At 37.8% G+C, this 16,344-nt stretch overlaps 3 protein-coding genes across 3 annotated transcripts; 2 read left to right on the plus strand and 1 right to left on the minus strand.

Annotated features, from left to right (window-relative positions):
* Nucleotides 1–831: 831 nt before the first annotated feature.
* Nucleotides 832–5,059, minus strand: LOC119795830 (piggyBac transposable element-derived protein 2-like). Its single transcript, XM_038304056.1, has 2 exons — nucleotides 4,971–5,059; nucleotides 832–3,287 (listed from the first exon to the last, which is right to left on the minus strand). Exon 2 carries the CDS (start codon nucleotides 3,285–3,287, stop codon nucleotides 1,542–1,544), a length of 1,746 nt encoding a protein of 581 aa, XP_038159984.1. The 5' UTR covers nucleotides 4,971–5,059; the 3' UTR covers nucleotides 832–1,541.
* Nucleotides 5,060–7,343: 2,284 nt separating this feature from the next.
* Nucleotides 7,344–9,558, plus strand: LOC119795848. Its single transcript, XM_038304082.1, has 7 exons — nucleotides 7,344–7,348; nucleotides 7,466–7,634; nucleotides 7,807–7,932; nucleotides 8,006–8,211; nucleotides 8,319–8,547; nucleotides 9,145–9,252; nucleotides 9,430–9,558. The coding sequence occupies exons 1-7, from the start codon at nucleotides 7,344–7,346 to the stop codon at nucleotides 9,439–9,441; spliced, it is 855 nt and encodes a 284-aa protein (XP_038160010.1). The 3' UTR covers nucleotides 9,442–9,558.
* A 792-nt stretch (nucleotides 9,559–10,350) lies between these two features.
* LOC119795852 lies at nucleotides 10,351–15,363 on the plus strand. The gene is made up of 5 exons (XM_038304084.1): nucleotides 10,351–10,572; nucleotides 12,061–12,244; nucleotides 12,353–12,495; nucleotides 13,288–13,407; nucleotides 14,764–15,363. The coding sequence occupies exons 1-5, from the start codon at nucleotides 10,507–10,509 to the stop codon at nucleotides 15,178–15,180; spliced, it is 930 nt and encodes a 309-aa protein (XP_038160012.1). The 5' UTR covers nucleotides 10,351–10,506; the 3' UTR covers nucleotides 15,181–15,363.
* The last annotated feature ends 981 nt before the right edge of the window (nucleotides 15,364–16,344 follow it).

Below are 16,344 nucleotides of genomic sequence, written 5' to 3' on the forward strand. Positions count from 1 at the left end.
AACTGACTAAGGCATTGCGGGGCTGTCCTGCAGTCACAACTGTATATAAAAAAAACACCTAAAAATGTTCCCTTAATTGCAGATGTTTAGTATGCATCTCACCAAGGTATAGTCCAAAGAACCCATGTTTTAATTTCCACTTGTTCTGAGTTTACGTTTTTTTATTTGATATTAGCTACACAACATTCCCTACAGTCTGAGATTATTCATTATTATAGAAAACAATTTTATTTTCTCTTGTCGAGCAGATGGCAAACTAAGTGAAGACTGAGTCACAATGATTTAAGAACGGAAACGGAGAAATCTAATAATCTAGAAAGGGTTTAATGCCAGTTAACTGCAATGAGAGCCATTGCCCATGCATCTAAAGGACATAAAATGGTGATGTGCAACTTAAATACATTTATTGCCCACCCTCATGGGGGTGGCAAATATCTTATTTAATCACATATTATTCAGACTGTCATATTGTTTATGAACACATGCCCTACTGGCTGTGTGTTGGAACAACAAAAAGCTAAAATCCTGGTCAAACACATAACTCTGCACATACATTAAATAAATTCACAACTTGCGTTCAAATAATACGTTTATTAACAAAAATCATTCAGCTCCAAGTCAAATATATGTCAGTTAAAAACTAAACCAAAAACTAGTGAAACTCAACTACTATGTACAAAGTGGAAGGGAAAACATGGTTTAAAGCAATATTACAGTTTAAGATGGATTTTATATTGTAGGACCAAAGTTTATCTTGAAGAATTTGGGATATGGTCAAATTAGCTTTTCACTCATTTAGAGCAATTTGAATTTTTTTCAAACCAATTGACAATGCAAATCCATGAAACATTTGGTCAAATAATATTTTATTCAATGATTTGCTTAATCAGGAACCAGTAACCTTTAGTTAAATGATTCTTTACCCTCTTTGAAATAGCTAGCAGCGAATAGACCAGAGGATTCCATTAAATGACTTTGGTCATAAATTAGTAAGTGAAATGTAATGAGCAAATGAGAAAACACATGAATACTTTTATCAGTGTTTAGCATACAGTAGGAGCAGTTTAAATTATACAGTAAACAAACATTCTCATAGGACAGCCAACCTCCATTGCCATTTAGAAAATGTCTTATAGACCAAATGTTCTTTTCCATCCAGCGATCCAAACACAGCGACTTATTTCTATGTAGCACATATCCATTATTCCAGATAGGAGTTTGGTGGGGAGTATATTTGTGCTTGTACATAGGTTTCCATTATAACAACACTTGTTTGTGAATGGAAGCTAGGTTCATGGGGAGTTTATCTACTCTAGCTTTTACTTAAAGCTTCGAATAAACTTTGTGTTCTAACAGCACAGGAGACCTCAGTGCAGCTCTGCAGCCAGACTCCTCTCAATGTGATGGAGTAGGACCTGAACATCTCAACGAGTTTAGCGAGTTAACGAGTTTTAAAATAAACATTGACACTGTTCCTTCGTCAGTGTTTGGAATACAGCTTGAATCCTAAAGATGCCTCTGCTCTAGAGAAGAAACTACTGTTATTTGTGAAATTCTCTAAAGCAGTTGTTGTTCTTGTTGAGGCACAGATGCACATTGCACTTGGAGCATGTGTAGGTGCTCTGGCCTTTACATTTGGACCGCTTGCAGCGTCGCCGCTCACTTACAACCAGTGGCCAGTGACCCACAGCATCTGAACGGACTTCCAGCGTCGGCAGAGCCTTATTTGGACCTCGATATTTCTTTTTCTGGATTTCAACATCAGATGAAGGCGGCTCCCTCTTAATGTTGGAAATTTCCTCGTACTGCATGCAGAGTGCCTGTGCTATCGATGTCCTAAAAGCAAGCAGATCCTTCTGCTCCTTCCTGGGAACATCCAGCGAATCACAGTGCCGCTGATACAACAGCCAGCTGTTTACAATAACTATATCGATAAAGTAGAAAAAGAACCTATGGTAGTACTTTTTGGACCTAAACTGGATGCGGTTAGATGCAATAAGCTCTCTGAGAGCATAGAAGCCGCCTAAGAACTTATGGTGCAGGCTAATGATGCTTGGGCATGTCACAAAAACATTGTGTTTCAAGTTTTTGTCCCATCTCCTGACTCTGGAAACAGAACGGGCACCGGGGAAGTTGCTGGCAACGATCACGGCTCTACTGTCGAACCATTTGACTGCTCTTATCTCCACATTGTCAATGGCGACCCGTCTCTCTTCAAACGTCCCTCTTCCCTGTTTCTTCATATCTGTGTCGCTGCTGAAACGGCATCCCTGGAGTTGGTTTTCCTGCATGGTCCCAAGCGCCGGTACCCCCTTATTCCCAAGTGCAGCAAACAAATCCAAGGAGGAAAACCAGTGGTCGAAATACAGCAGGTGATTCACAGGGGAGTGGACGGCTTTTGCGAGCCTTAAGACGATATTTCCATTTGCCCCGATGTCAGGATCCCCAGGTTCTGGATCCGTTTTCCCTGTGTATATATGAAACGCATGAACCAGGCCTTTTGTGTCGCAAAGTACAAAAATTTTATAGCCCCATTTATGTAGCTTCTTTGGCATGTATTGCTTTAGAATAGATCTGCCCTTGAAAGGGACAATCTGTTCACCGATAAACAGCATTTGGTCTTGAGGGAGAGCCTGAAATTTTTGGAGAAGAGAATCAGCAACAGGTCGGATTTTAAAAAGCTTGTCCTTGCTGGCTGCCATGTGGTTGTTGTCATTGAAGTGGAGGAATTTTGAAATTTCTTCAAAGCGGTCTCGAGACAACACATCGGCCACCTGCGGTACCCGACACTCAGTGGCCCAGTACATTCTTAACCTCGGCAAGCGTACCACACTCATATAAATGACACTCCCAATAAACTGCTCCAGCTCACTCTGATCCAATCTCAGAGCACAGTTTGGATCTTCTTGTGCACAATAGAGATTACTTTGTTGAGCGATGGTTTCCAAAAGCCCGGCGTCAAAAAAGTCCCGGAAGTATTGGACGGGTTCTCTGGTTTCATCGGCGTCAGGGAGGGTGCCTTGCCAAACCGGGAATTGTTTTGTGAAGTTCTGCTTCTGCGCACTGTCCCACGCTACCTCTTCCCATCTCCTCGAAGCGGCGGCTGATTGCCGCCTCGTAGTGGGAGCCCCGATGCTGGCGGCTGTGTCATCATTCAAGTCAGAGTCTTCATCAGTGCTGCTGTTGTCACTTGGAGTCGCTCTGCTGTCATCGTCGCTGTCACGGTCACTGAGGCAGCTGTCGTCACTGTCGATGGGCGGGACTCCGCAGAAGGGTGAGGCGTCCATCTGAAAACAGAGGGCGGGAAATTCCTTTGTAACTCTGCACTGTAACCCAACCAAATTTTCTCTCATCAGGGATTAAACAATCCTTTAGCACATTTAGATAAAGCCCTGTTTTTCTCTGATTTATGTATGAAAGAATAATGAGTAAGATTAACAAACGGAAATGAAGATCTGTTGATAATGTGATGGATTTTTGAGGTTAAATTGATCAAAAACATTTCAGTTAATCACAGACCAACCCATAGGTGGTATTTAGGAGTGTTCCACTGCTGGAAGGATAAGACTTTAATTAGAGAAGTGAAACATTTGAAAATATTAAAGGAAAATTCTAAAATATAAGCCAGGAGTCAATTTGGCCTGAGGGGTATAGATTTAAAATCTTATCAGGATATTTTGTGGTACTATATTTATAACAATAAATGTGAGCATAAAAAAAAAATAATAATTTGGTTTGGCGGTGACTACATGCCACAGCTATAACAGCCCCACAATCACAATTACCATTCTTGAAAGTATATTTACCTCCGCCAAGGCGGTTATGCTTTATTTGTCCTGCTGCAGCAGAGTACTGTCTTAATAAAAGGCAGTAAAGAACATTAACTCGCTCTCACATCCAGTGCGCGCTGCACTCACAGAGTAACAGCTGTAAATTGACTGAAGTAAGAAGGTTTGCCTCATTGCTTAAAAACTAGTTACCAGGATATTCTTGAATCCATTTATTTATCAGGATGTAGAATTCATAAATAAGAAAATATAATTAATAACTTTCATTCATGTTTTAACTCTCTGTATGATAACATCCCGCATTGTGTTCATTTATACCTGTGCCCAAACCTGTGAAATATTATAGATTTTTTCTACCTGTAACTGTATGTTTTATATGGGTACCCGCCGATACCTGACCAGGTGCAGGACTCTGACCCTCGGCTTTTATCCAGGTCCACCTTGGGTGTGACCAGCCAATACTTGGTGATATTGTTACCACGGAAACTGGTTAAACTTCTCCAAATCTCATGTTGTAATAATAACTCGCCTCAACAGATCCTACAGATATTCTTAAAATTTTAGCACCTGGGTTGGAAATTTCACAACTTTGTATTTCTTTAATCAAAGCTAATCCTTTACTGATTTTGAAGCCTTTATTTTGAAAACTTAGATACTTTAAAATGAAGGCCCTCAACACCTTCAGCTTTCTGACACACTGATCTTAGATCTTTTCAAGACTGTGGTTGGGGAGCCTTTATTTTAGAGGTAAAATCCCATCCTTTTGCCACTAAATTTATTTTAAGTATGTTGACCTTTTGGTGATGTGCAATGTTGATTTCTGGCAAACATGTAATATTATAAAAGGATATTTAATTCTATTTTGATTGGATCAGGCCAGAACTTTTTTTTCCTTTTTAGTAAATACATTAGAGAGAAGTTTGATTTTCCCAGGTTTATTTACACTTTTTAGTACCGCCTGTACCTTAAAGCAAGGTATGATGCACCGATATCCGAGTTTCTATGTTTTACATAAATAGTACACATTTTCAGCCGTTACGGCCTATTGTAGCGAAAGCGCGACAAACCAAAATCAGTGAATATGTTCGTGAATCTACGTCATCCTTCGTCCATTTCAACACAACAGCAGTGAAAACATCCCATGAGCTAATAAACATATACATTTATTGAACAACTACTTACCACGAAAGATAATTTTTGCAGTTAAATCGCATGTAGTCTCCAGACATAATACTTCCGCCTTCACTGGCCGGAAGTACTTAACCCATCGACCAATAGAATTAGATTAAATCCTCCCCAAGCGTATGTCAATGTCGCCGCCATATTTTGAGTGGCAGTTTCTTTGAGATGCGGGTGCTACGACAAAGTCTGTTATCTACTTTCCCAAAATCCAGGGGCGTAGGTTTGATTTTAACTTTGATAGGGACACTATTGGTCTGATGTCATTGGTCCTATGCAAAAATATGCACGCTCGTTTTTTTATGCTTGACGGGAAAATCAGGGTGTATTTCATTTAAAGAGAAAAGCAGCAATTCTTGCTACATTTATACAAAGTTTATAACCACTACACACACTAGGTGCTGTTTATCAATGAATGAAACTTAACTGGTTCTGATGAATGAGGAATTAGGACTTTTTTCCTCTTTGAAAAGGTTTGCATTTGAAATTACCAGCGACTAAGACAGTAGGTAAATCTGTGCCTATTTAACAGAATGTAGTCTAAATATGTCTGTTATATGTGGATTTATACTTTTTTTTTATTTTGAAGATATAGAATTGTGCAGAGGTAAATAGAGGTAAAACCCACTCTTTTAAATGTTTTCTTTGTATCATGAAACAAAGCGAAATAAAAGATTAAAGGGACACCAAATAAATGCATTGTATTTACATGTGCCCTGGGACTAGAAGAGGAACTGACACTGAGCACTTAATATATTAACCTCACTCTACAAGTTGTAAATCTAGGATGTAGTTACTCTATTTAACCCATTTCATGTATTTTATTTAGGGCTGACACAATTCACCTTATTAATCAATTATTGAAATATTCTCAAAAAATGTAGTAATCAATTAATCGTTAACTGGAGTATAGAGACTCTAAAACGTGTCTTTAGCTCACAGAGTGACCCACTTAGAGCAGAAATTATACCAAAATTGTAAAAAAATAAAAGAATATTTTTAATTTTAGACAAAACATGTTTTCATCTGTCAATATTCTCCATCCAGAACTCCTCTACTGCTGCAACAACGCTGTTTTGTAAATTATAAACATATTATTCACATGTAATTGTTGGTAGGGACGCGTAGGTCGGTCCAAAATTTCGGTAGGGACATGTCCCTATAGTCCCTATGCAAACCTACACCCATGCCAAAATCACAGGATTAATACCAAAACCTAATGTCACAAAATTAATGCCCAAATTTAATATCACAAAAAGAATACCTAAACTTAAAGAAGGCTATGGTGGAATACGTATAGTGCCTCCTTGCATAATAATAAATGATGAGTCACAAGTTTTTTTGTAACACATCTGAAAAAGATGTGTTACAAAAAAACTTACTTTCTTCTATCTGACCAGATGTTGGTACGGAAAAGCAGTAGTCAAGAAAAAGTACCACGGTACGCATTTTTTATCAAGTAAAAGTAAAATTGATCTATTTAGAATAATAGGATTGGAGTAAAACAGTAATTAAAATACAACTCAAGCACTAAGTGATGATAACATTCGATTAAATGTTAAAAAAAAACAATATATTAGACAGATAAAAGATACATCTCTGTTCAAAATCTGGTATTTTGAAAGAATAAAGTAATAAAACAAAGCATTTTTTTTAATTCAACAAACACTGCGACTGATACTTCCAGCAGTAACATTACCTTTTGTGACAACTGCTAATTGATTCACCTGACCTCCTCAGCAGATAGAAATTAACATTACAGTTTGTATAGAAACAGTCATCTTTATTTTTTCATAAACTACAAACTATCTCTCTGGTGTATTTTTGTTTAAAATATATATATTATATAATATATATATTATAGCTTGTTCTACATTCACAGAGAGTATTCACTATGGGTCCAGATATCAAAATATAATCTGTTTCTCTGACAAACCTAAAAGTAGCAGTTCTTTGGAAAGCCCTGTGTGTGTTAAATACACATAGAAGCCATACAAGTGTCTTTATGTGAATCTGCCTATATTTGGCAAGGTTGCTTAAGAGACCCTTTAAATAACAAATAAGTAATAGTGTACCACTTATGCAATGATCTTCCTCATTAACTAAAATACAGTCTTTGCGTATTTTAAATTTCTACTTTTATTTATACATTTTTTTTCATAAAGTGGGCCATAGCCTTGGACACCACTTCTTGTTTTTAATAGTGTTTACATTTAAACACATGTTTAAGGCTTCCATGTTTTACTGATGCAAATAAGCTCCTTTTTTTCCCAGCAGTTTGTTTTCTTTTGAACTGAGGCCTGGTGTATCTAAAACTGATCTTATTTAACTACTAATTTGGCTTTTTGTCAAGAAAACAACAACAACAACAAAAAAATGAGGTAAGTAACATGCTACTGTTACGTTTTACAGATTGAAACTTTTAAATGTATTTTTTCTAATGGTAAAGTCTTCATGCATCTTCTGCTGTTTTTTTTATTTTGTTTTTTAATTTGCAGAAAAAGTCATGCAGAGCAAGACAGCCATCAGAAATCAGGCTGTAAACTGACCCTTCCTGCTCTGTATGACGATAAAAGGCTCTTGCTCCAAAGGCAACAGTTTAAGAGGGACAAAATGCTGAACCGGGATGAACTCTACTTAACCCTACAGGGAGTTGATATTTCTAAGGTAACAATTATCTGTTCTGACACACTACATAATTGTGGACGTTTTAAAGGATAATATGAATTGAAATGCTGTCATTCCACTGAACTATTGGGGAATTATAACACTTCTTGCATCTGTTCTTTATTTTGTTTGAGTTTTTCTGATTTCAGGTTGATTTTTTTTCCTGATACAGGTTAATGGGGCCTATAGCAACACCATGGGGCACCTCAAATCTCGTCACATGGAGATTAGCTATTGGCAGGCCCTTATTAAAGAGAGCATCCATCTGGTGGACAGTGAAATTGCCTATGTGGAGCAGGTACCTGTGTTTGCAGTGAAACCATCAGAACACAAAGTGAACTCTCTTGTGAGGTTGTCGATTGTGCCTTCAGATGAAAGAGATGGTAGAGCACTGCCTCCATGAGAGGAAGGTGTACAGTCAGCTCATGGGTCGCTGTGTGGCTCTCAGCAGATGCTTGGGCTCAGCCAGTCTGAACCACGACCAGGTCTTTGTCCAGCTGAAGAAAGAGGAGCGTCTGGCCATGGAAAACAGGGAGGTGCTAAAGAAGCAGGCTGTTATCATCCTCAACAAACTAAGGTGAGATATTTGAAGATGAAGGTTGAATTAATTGGACTGACACAAAAAGAAAATAAACAATGACTTCTGTCTCCCTGCTGCAGCTCTCTGAGGAAAATCCGGTATAGGCTAAAAAAAGATTTCCAAGACAAGCTCGAAGCCTTAAAAGTCACCACCAGATGCATCACATTTGAGATGACAACCCAATGCTCTGGCTTGACTGCTGGCCCACTCAAACCAACCCATGTGAGCTATGAGCAGTGGCTGTCTCAGTGTCAACACCTGAAGATGATGGCTGATAAACTTGTGAGGGACTCAACAAATTGCAGAGAAAAGCTGCAGTTCCTCCTGCTCAATGTAAGACTGCACTGGATCTGTAGTTGCTGATAAGAGCACCACATTAATGCCATGAAGCTTCCTAAAAAAGTCTTGCTTTTGAAGTTGGGAAAAAAAAGCTTCTGCAGTTCTGGCTAAACCTATTTTAGTGCTGGATATCCAAAAAGTATGTTTTCTCCCTGCTTTTTTTCTTTTATAGTCATATCTGGTATTTGTTTCCGCTCTTCATTCTGTCAAAGTTTTCAGCACATTGTTGTTGAGTAGAGCTGAAGGTGTGGAATCTTAAGGCTATCCTCTTCTCTCCTCCTCTCTTTTTTTATCCATGTTAGCAAAACGACCCCACAGCATGATGATGCAATCACCTTACTTGACACTTGGAATTCTTGATTCTTTTAACTGTACCTCATGTCACTGAGTCCAGGGATTTCATTTTTTTCTCCTCTAAAAAACATTGTTAAAAAGGCCCTGTCATTGTGGGAAGCTTCTTTTTCAGACAGTTTTTAGTCAAGTGTGAAGGCACGCACCCCCTCAGTCCATGCTAATGTACTGGTGCTCCAGACAGTGAACCAAAAAGTACTTTGAAATAACCTGTGGCTATCCTTCTTTTGATATCTCCAGCTGAACGGTTCCAGTGAGCGCCAGCACTGCAGGACCGGCGAATCACTCAGGAGGAAGATCCATGACCTGACTGTGATCGGTGATAGACTGAATATGGAGAAACATCGGGTCAGTGTGCTGAACATTTTCACACAATCTCACACCATCTGACATTTGTTTGTACAATCATTGATTTTTCTGCAACCTCCAGATCAAGCTTGAGATTTCAGAACTGACCAAAGATGTTCAAAGATTGGACAGTCATATTAAGAGCTTTTTTACCCCCTCCATTGCCACCCCAAACAGGCAGAACCTTGACGTAGCACACCAACGTCTGACCTTTGTGGAGGACAAACTGGCTAGAAATGCTCAACTCATTGAGGTAGCTCAGAGGTGCCAGAACATCCACCAGAGCTTCAGGCAGGCTGTCAACTCAGCTGTGGTTCTGAGTAACAAACCCAGCCTTCAGGCAGTCAAGGACAGCTCCAGCACTTAGGCTGACCTGCACTAGATGCATCTTTTACAACTTCAGAGCTGCCAATAAAATGCATATCAGTGTCAAATTGTTTTCTTTTACTGTCCATCTCTCATGTTTTGTTTCAGGAAGGTTTAATTTGAAAGCCTGCTTTTGCCACTCATGAAAAAAAAAAAAAAAAAAAATTATTATATCTAATAACTAAGACTCAGCTATCTCATAATTATGTGAAATTATAATTATGAAATTATAAATATATATATATACCTCATTGATTAATTAATTAAAAATGAAAATAATGAGACTGGCAGGAACGGGCTTTCATAATGTTTAGATTTCAAACCAGTGAGGGGTTCTTACATATCATTTTTTCCTCTTCCATTCATTTCTGCATTAGTCATGTGTAACCAATGTGAGCAATATTTTGTTATATTACCTGGGAAACACCAGAGAAACTGCAGTAAATAAATGTATAATTAAGATTCTGCACAGTAATAGAATAAATGATGAAAGTTTTGAGCTATAAACCATCAAAAAGATGAACTACATAGAAAAAAAAGCCAAAATAATATCTATTATTATTTTATGTATATTTTATTATATTATTATTTTCCACCATTTTTTTTTCAATTATTGTTTTTCCTGCAAAAAACAAACTTTTTAAAAACGGTTAAACCCGATATAAATATTAGCAGAGAGGCCTTTGCCAAGTGTCCTCTGTTTGTTCCTGGATAAACGCGTCAGATCTATTGTAGCAACGGCCCATAGCAACGGGCCCCTGGAGACAGCGGCCGTGTGAAGGTATGCAACGCTGTGGTCATTTCATACCTGGAGAGGGAAGCAAACAACCCAGATACATTACCAACCAGCCCGTTTAGGAGTCGGACCTGAAACGAGGAAATTTGAAGATGGGATGTGCCAGCTCCTCAAACACTGCGGTCCACCCGCTGGTCAAGACGGGCCCCTGGAACCAGGTATGGTCGCTGTATCCGCCTGCTTTAGGCTACCGAAACTCTGCAGAAAATAGGTCACATTTTACCCTCAGCCAGTATTCTTTCAAGAGTTCAGTAAGTATTTAACCCTTTACATATCGCAATAGCGCGACATGTCTTGTACGCACGGGGGAGCTAGATAGGGGGGGCAGGGGTGGCCATGGAAACCATTAGCCAATCATTGGCCAATGGCCACCCCTGTGGCCACCCCTACCATTTATTTCCCCCTAATATAGATGGTGGCAACAGTAATATTCTCAAGTGGAATATTCAAAAAAAAAAAAAAAATGTTTTCATATATTAACAATTACTTGACAACAGTTTTTTAGGATGTGGAGTTTGTATTTTAAGAAAGCATTTTTAGAAATCTTTACAGTAAAAGTTTTAGTAGTGTTGTTTTGTAATCTGGATAATCAGCTGTAGTTCTTTGTGATTCTTAGTATTGGTCGCACCTTTAAGGTGAGACCTATACTTTATTGGTAGGCTACTTCTTAAAAAACTTTTTGAAAGAACTGTTATTCTCCACTTTTGAGACCAAAAAAAGAATGGAGAATAACAACAACATCAATGGAAATTCAGATATTATTCTCCTTTACAAAAATAGATCCACCATTCTTTTATTTTCAGTTTCTTGACTACTTCAACTCAGTTTTTGAAATTAGATTCAATTTTTTCAGTGTCAGTATCTGTTTTCATGCCATGCCCCTCATTCTCAGATGGATTTTAGACTGAACTGTGTCTGCTCAGTCTCAGGTCCTATGCAAATGAAAGGTTTATAACAGTTTTTTTTCCACTATTGTTCCTTATTTAGTTCTATTACCTTTTCTGTAACATTAAGTGAAAAAAAAAAAAGATTTGTACAACATGATGCTGCCACCACTGTGTTTCTTGTTGGTGATGAATTGGTAGCAATATGAGGAAAACAAAAATAAATGCCATATTGAAGTTTTTAGATGTAACCTAAAAAAATTGGAAGAAGTGTTAAATTAGGGGCTTAATTAGGATTAATCTGTCGATTTTTTTTATCTTAAAGATATAATATTTACCGTATTAATTTTCATACAATTTTGGTATACTTGCTGTTGCTCTGATGGCTAAAGCTACGTTTTAGTGTCTCAATACTCCAGATAACAGTTAATCGATTACAAAATTATTTGACGATTTCTTTCAATAATCGACAATTAATCTAATTAATTGTTTCAGTCCAAATGTGAATATTGTTGCAAGGCATTTTATGTAGACAGAGGCAGAAAGGTGGGTTGAAGCTGAAGAGTCACAAGAAAATATGACTTAATTGCAGGGAGGGTTTGCATTGACCGTATTTGTTGGTTTAAAACAGGGTATATTTTAGTTTTTTTGTTAACATCTGAACAGTTTCATGGCATCTTGAAAATATAAAAAATATGTCCAGAGTGTGAAAGAATTTAGTAATGTGCTGATTTGTGTTCTTCTTCCTGCTCCCTATGCCAGAATGGAGCAGGTGGTAAACCCAGTCAACGCAGTGACTCCGCTGGGTCAAAGGGCACCAAGGACAGCGGGGTTGTGATGGAAAACAGAGAACTCCAGGTGTCAACTGGAGCAGTGCCTGATGAACGGCCTCCTGAGTCCTCTGACAGACTCGGGGAACATGAAGTTCACAGAGTTTTGCCAAATGGTGAAAATAAGCTCAGAACGAGCCGAATTAAATTAACTTTATTTTCTTGTGTAAAAAAAAAAAGAAACATCTTTAAGCTGTTTTTAAAATGTTTTTGGGGTGTTTTAGATGCTGCTCTGAGATTGCCGCAGGGTGACCTCTCAGGACAGGGGCGTCCCAAGTCCAGGGACTTAATGGAAGAGCTGTGGACTCAGGGCATCATCCCAGTTGAGAGCTTAACGAAAGAGAAGGGAACTGCCTTCTGCATCATGGTGGGCAGCTCAGTTTTTCTGACTGAAAAGATTATCAATGAGCTATTTTAAAATCTGGGCTACCTTTTAATTTACACCTGGGCCTTGCTAATTTATCAGTTATTAATTAAATATTTATATCTGGATTATGAGATTTGTCAAAATAAGCAAAATACTTATTTGACTTGTATAAAGCAAAGAGAGTCAATGGTAAAGGCCGACTTCAGGGTATTAGCATGGCTTCTAAATAGATTCAGAAACAATTCTTATTTATGTAAAAAAAAAAAAAAAAAAAAAAACAGAATCATTCAACATTATTCCACCTAAAGTTTCTAATCATATAATTTCTCATCTGTCGCTGAATCTCTTTAAAAGGGAATAAGCAGTATAACATATTTTAGTATAAGTGTTTTTAAATGTTTAGCATTATTATCTAAATGGAATATTGTTCATATTATGTTGAACTCAACCATTTTGATAAAGACACATTCAAAAGCTCTCAGGTTTTTGTACTTTAAACTTTTTTTAAAGCAACTTACTTGCATTTACTCCCCTGAAAGCATTTTGAAATGTCTGAATTAATAAACTGCAGATGCAAGTTAAAGTTTTGGAATATTTCTAAGGAGAGATGACTATGTTTGGAAACAATTTCATTATGCTGCTAAATGCATCAAACCTTAGCTGCATGTGCTGTTAAACACCGTCTATAAGTGCATAAGGAGATAGGGGATATATATTATTTGGAAAATAGCAGGTAAGTTAAATCTGTATTGCTTCAGCAAGTGATGTGAAAATGTGTGTTTTTCTTATAAGCATGAATCCGTCACAAGGAGCCTTCCTGCCAGACTGGAGCCCCTGAAGGTCAAAAAGTCTAAAAATTACAGCAGAAAAGAGCTTGATGAGAAAATGAGGCGGGCTGAGGAGAGACGCAAGGTAGGGTTCGGGTCAAAGTTTTGTTTCATGCACTCCTTAAAAAATACCTTAAATGTTTCCACATTGCAACCACAAAATTCAGTGTTTTTCCAAATAATTATGTCATTTATAATTTTGTAATAATAGAGTAGGAATTTGTTAGCTTTAAGATGTTTCCCTTATAAAAAAAGAAAAACTTAGCATGGGCCTTAGAGTTGCTGTGAGTCCATACTAAATAATTATCACATTTTAGTGCAGTTATATCTGCAAGTTATTAAAAGTACAAATACTTAGACAAAATTTATTTTCATTTTGTATATGCAGAGTGTATATGAAATTGAATTACATCGCTTACAGCTTACAACAGTGAAATAAGAAGCTTACAAAAGTGAACCACAACCATTAAAAAGTGCAGTAGTGATCAGAGTGTGAACAGTGTAGGAGGAAAAGAAACCCGTTTAAAAGTTATGGTGCAAAAGGCATTGATATGGAAAGGTTCAATGCAATGAAAAATAAATATGCTGCACAAAAAATGTTGCATGTGTGATCCAGAGTGCAGTTTAGAGTTAACAGTTTAACAGTCTGATGGCAGCGGTGAAAAAGCTGTGGCAGAACCTGCTGGACCTGCAGTCAATGCTCCAAAGCCTCTTCCCAGAGGGCAGCAGGGAGAACAATAGAAAAATACAAAAACCACAAAAGTACAAATACCAACTTAGATCTTCTACAGACCCTCAGATACTTCTTTAGAAAATAGTTCAGGCTTAACCAGATTGGATGTAGGATCTGGGAGATCAAACTTGGTTTCAGATTCAAGTCCTTTTCAGGTTCTAACAAGGCTTTGTTTTGGTGATGGTGCTTTCAGGCTGATGTACTGTGTTTTTTTCTCTGTATTTGGCATGTGGCTCAGTAAGTTCACGTTAGGTTTAATCTGAGCAGAGCACCTTCCTTGACTTTTTTTCTTGTGGCAGACTGTAAAGAGACTTATTTTTCCCAAGGACCAGATTCTTCCACCTGAGCTTTAGGTCTCTGAAGCTCCTGCAGAGTCATCATAGGCCTCTTTGCTGTTTGGCTGGACTTTCCTCTCCTGGCCTGTTGAAGCTGTTTTGTTGCACATGCACATTTTTCTTTTTTTTATTGTTGTTGTTGTTGGTGATAGATTGAACAGAATTCAGGAAGTTTAAAGCTCAGGTCGTTGTTTTGTGATCTACAACTGCTTTACACATCTCTACAACTTTATCACTGCTTTGTCTGCTCTGTTCCTTGGTGTTTATTTAGGGGTATTTGCACAAAGTGTGCTGTTTAAAATCAGTTTGTACGTTTAACATGGGAAAAAATGCTATTTATCTTATTCATCTTAGAGACATCTTCTTCTTTTAGGTCAAGCAAAATGAGCTGAAGACACGTTTAACAACACGAGGTCGTAGACTTGCTCCGATCTCCAACTTCGAGGAAGATCCCAATTCAGCCTTGACTCTTGTGGAGTTACAACCTCTTCCAGCAATCAGCCAGTTCCCAGAAAAAAGAGATGTGGGAGGAGAGTGGGTTAAAGAGGCTGCGGGACATAGCATGGAGAGGGACGAGGCAGAACAAAATGGGAAAAACAGAAGGAGTGCAGCAGAGGAGAGAGGAGAGAGTGAGGATGACTTAGAGAGAAGTGCAGAGGGAGGTGAGATGGAGGAAGAGGAAGGGACTCTAGTAGAGGAACTCCGGCCAGGCGAGCTCCTCTCAGCCTCAGGGGAGCTGGACAGTGATTCTAGTTTTCAACAAGAAGACAACGACGACAAAATGCTTTAGCTTAGTGCTAAAAGGAGTTCCCAATCAGTCCTTCAGCGGAGACAAGAAAGAGGAAGAGAGCCAAAGGATTTAATTTGCACATTCAGAGGGAAATCAAAAAGAATTCTCTTTAAACTGAGCTTTAATGTACCTCAGTAAAGTTTATCACATTTGATTAAAGATGCTCACCAAGATACTAAATGATTTCTTTCTTGGTTTTTGTGTTGTTGTTTTTTTTTGTGTGTGTTTTTGTTTTACTGTTGGGAGTTCTTCATTCAAGAGCAGTTGTTTAAATCAACACAAGATGGCGACCTTTCAGTGAGTTGTTCCTGCATTCACTGAAGCAGTGGCATTGGATTTTTAGAACAGAAGTGAATGTATTAAAATAAAGAAAGCATGACATTATTCATCCAACATTAAGGAAACTATCTTCAGCAGCACTAAATCACAAAATGCACACAGATAAATAAATGAAAATATTATGAGGTATCAGGACGATCTGTTTTTTGGAGAAGTAATTTATACAAACAGCTTTTATTTTTATGATGTCTTTGCAATAAAGCACAGAATTGCTGTGTTAAGACAATCTGAATTTTGACTAGGGGAAAAAAAAAATCACTTAATGTTTAGCCGATTCATAAATATTAACTTCTTTTTTTTTCTATCTTTTAAAAAAGTGTCAGGTAATTATATCTCAAAACGAATGACAAACAACTTTTGAGTTTAAAGGCTGTTGGTTCCTTTTTTATGTAAATCAGATTAATAATCTTGAATCTATAACTGTTTTTTATTTTATTTTTATTTTTTTTTTACTAGGGAGGCATCTGTTTGATGCAGTTTCACTCTTAATTAGTCATTTAAAAACTGTGCTCCTGGTAGAGTTAAATCTGTAAGTCGATTGATCCTAAATTTGAACCTTTCTTTGAACAGTTCTTCAGTCGCCTCCATATTGTCCAAGACTAAGACTAGTCAGCATACAGCATAACAGATCACGTTTAGAGCACGTAACCTGACCGGACCGCCATTGTTGACCTGAAGAAACCTGAACAGTTCCCCTTTTTTATTCAAAACTCACTGAGGACATTAAAAGGTGCATGGTGGCATTAATATAACAGGTAGAGAACAGAGAACCAGCAGATAGATGCTGGATTAGGTTGCTTTTCATTGAAATAAGAAGACCTTTCA

This window comes from Cyprinodon tularosa, unplaced genomic scaffold (assembly GCF_016077235.1).
Source record: "Cyprinodon tularosa strain WSP-4 unplaced genomic scaffold, ASM1607723v1 ctg525, whole genome shotgun sequence".
NCBI classification, from domain to species: Eukaryota; Metazoa; Chordata; class Actinopteri; order Cyprinodontiformes; family Cyprinodontidae; genus Cyprinodon; species Cyprinodon tularosa.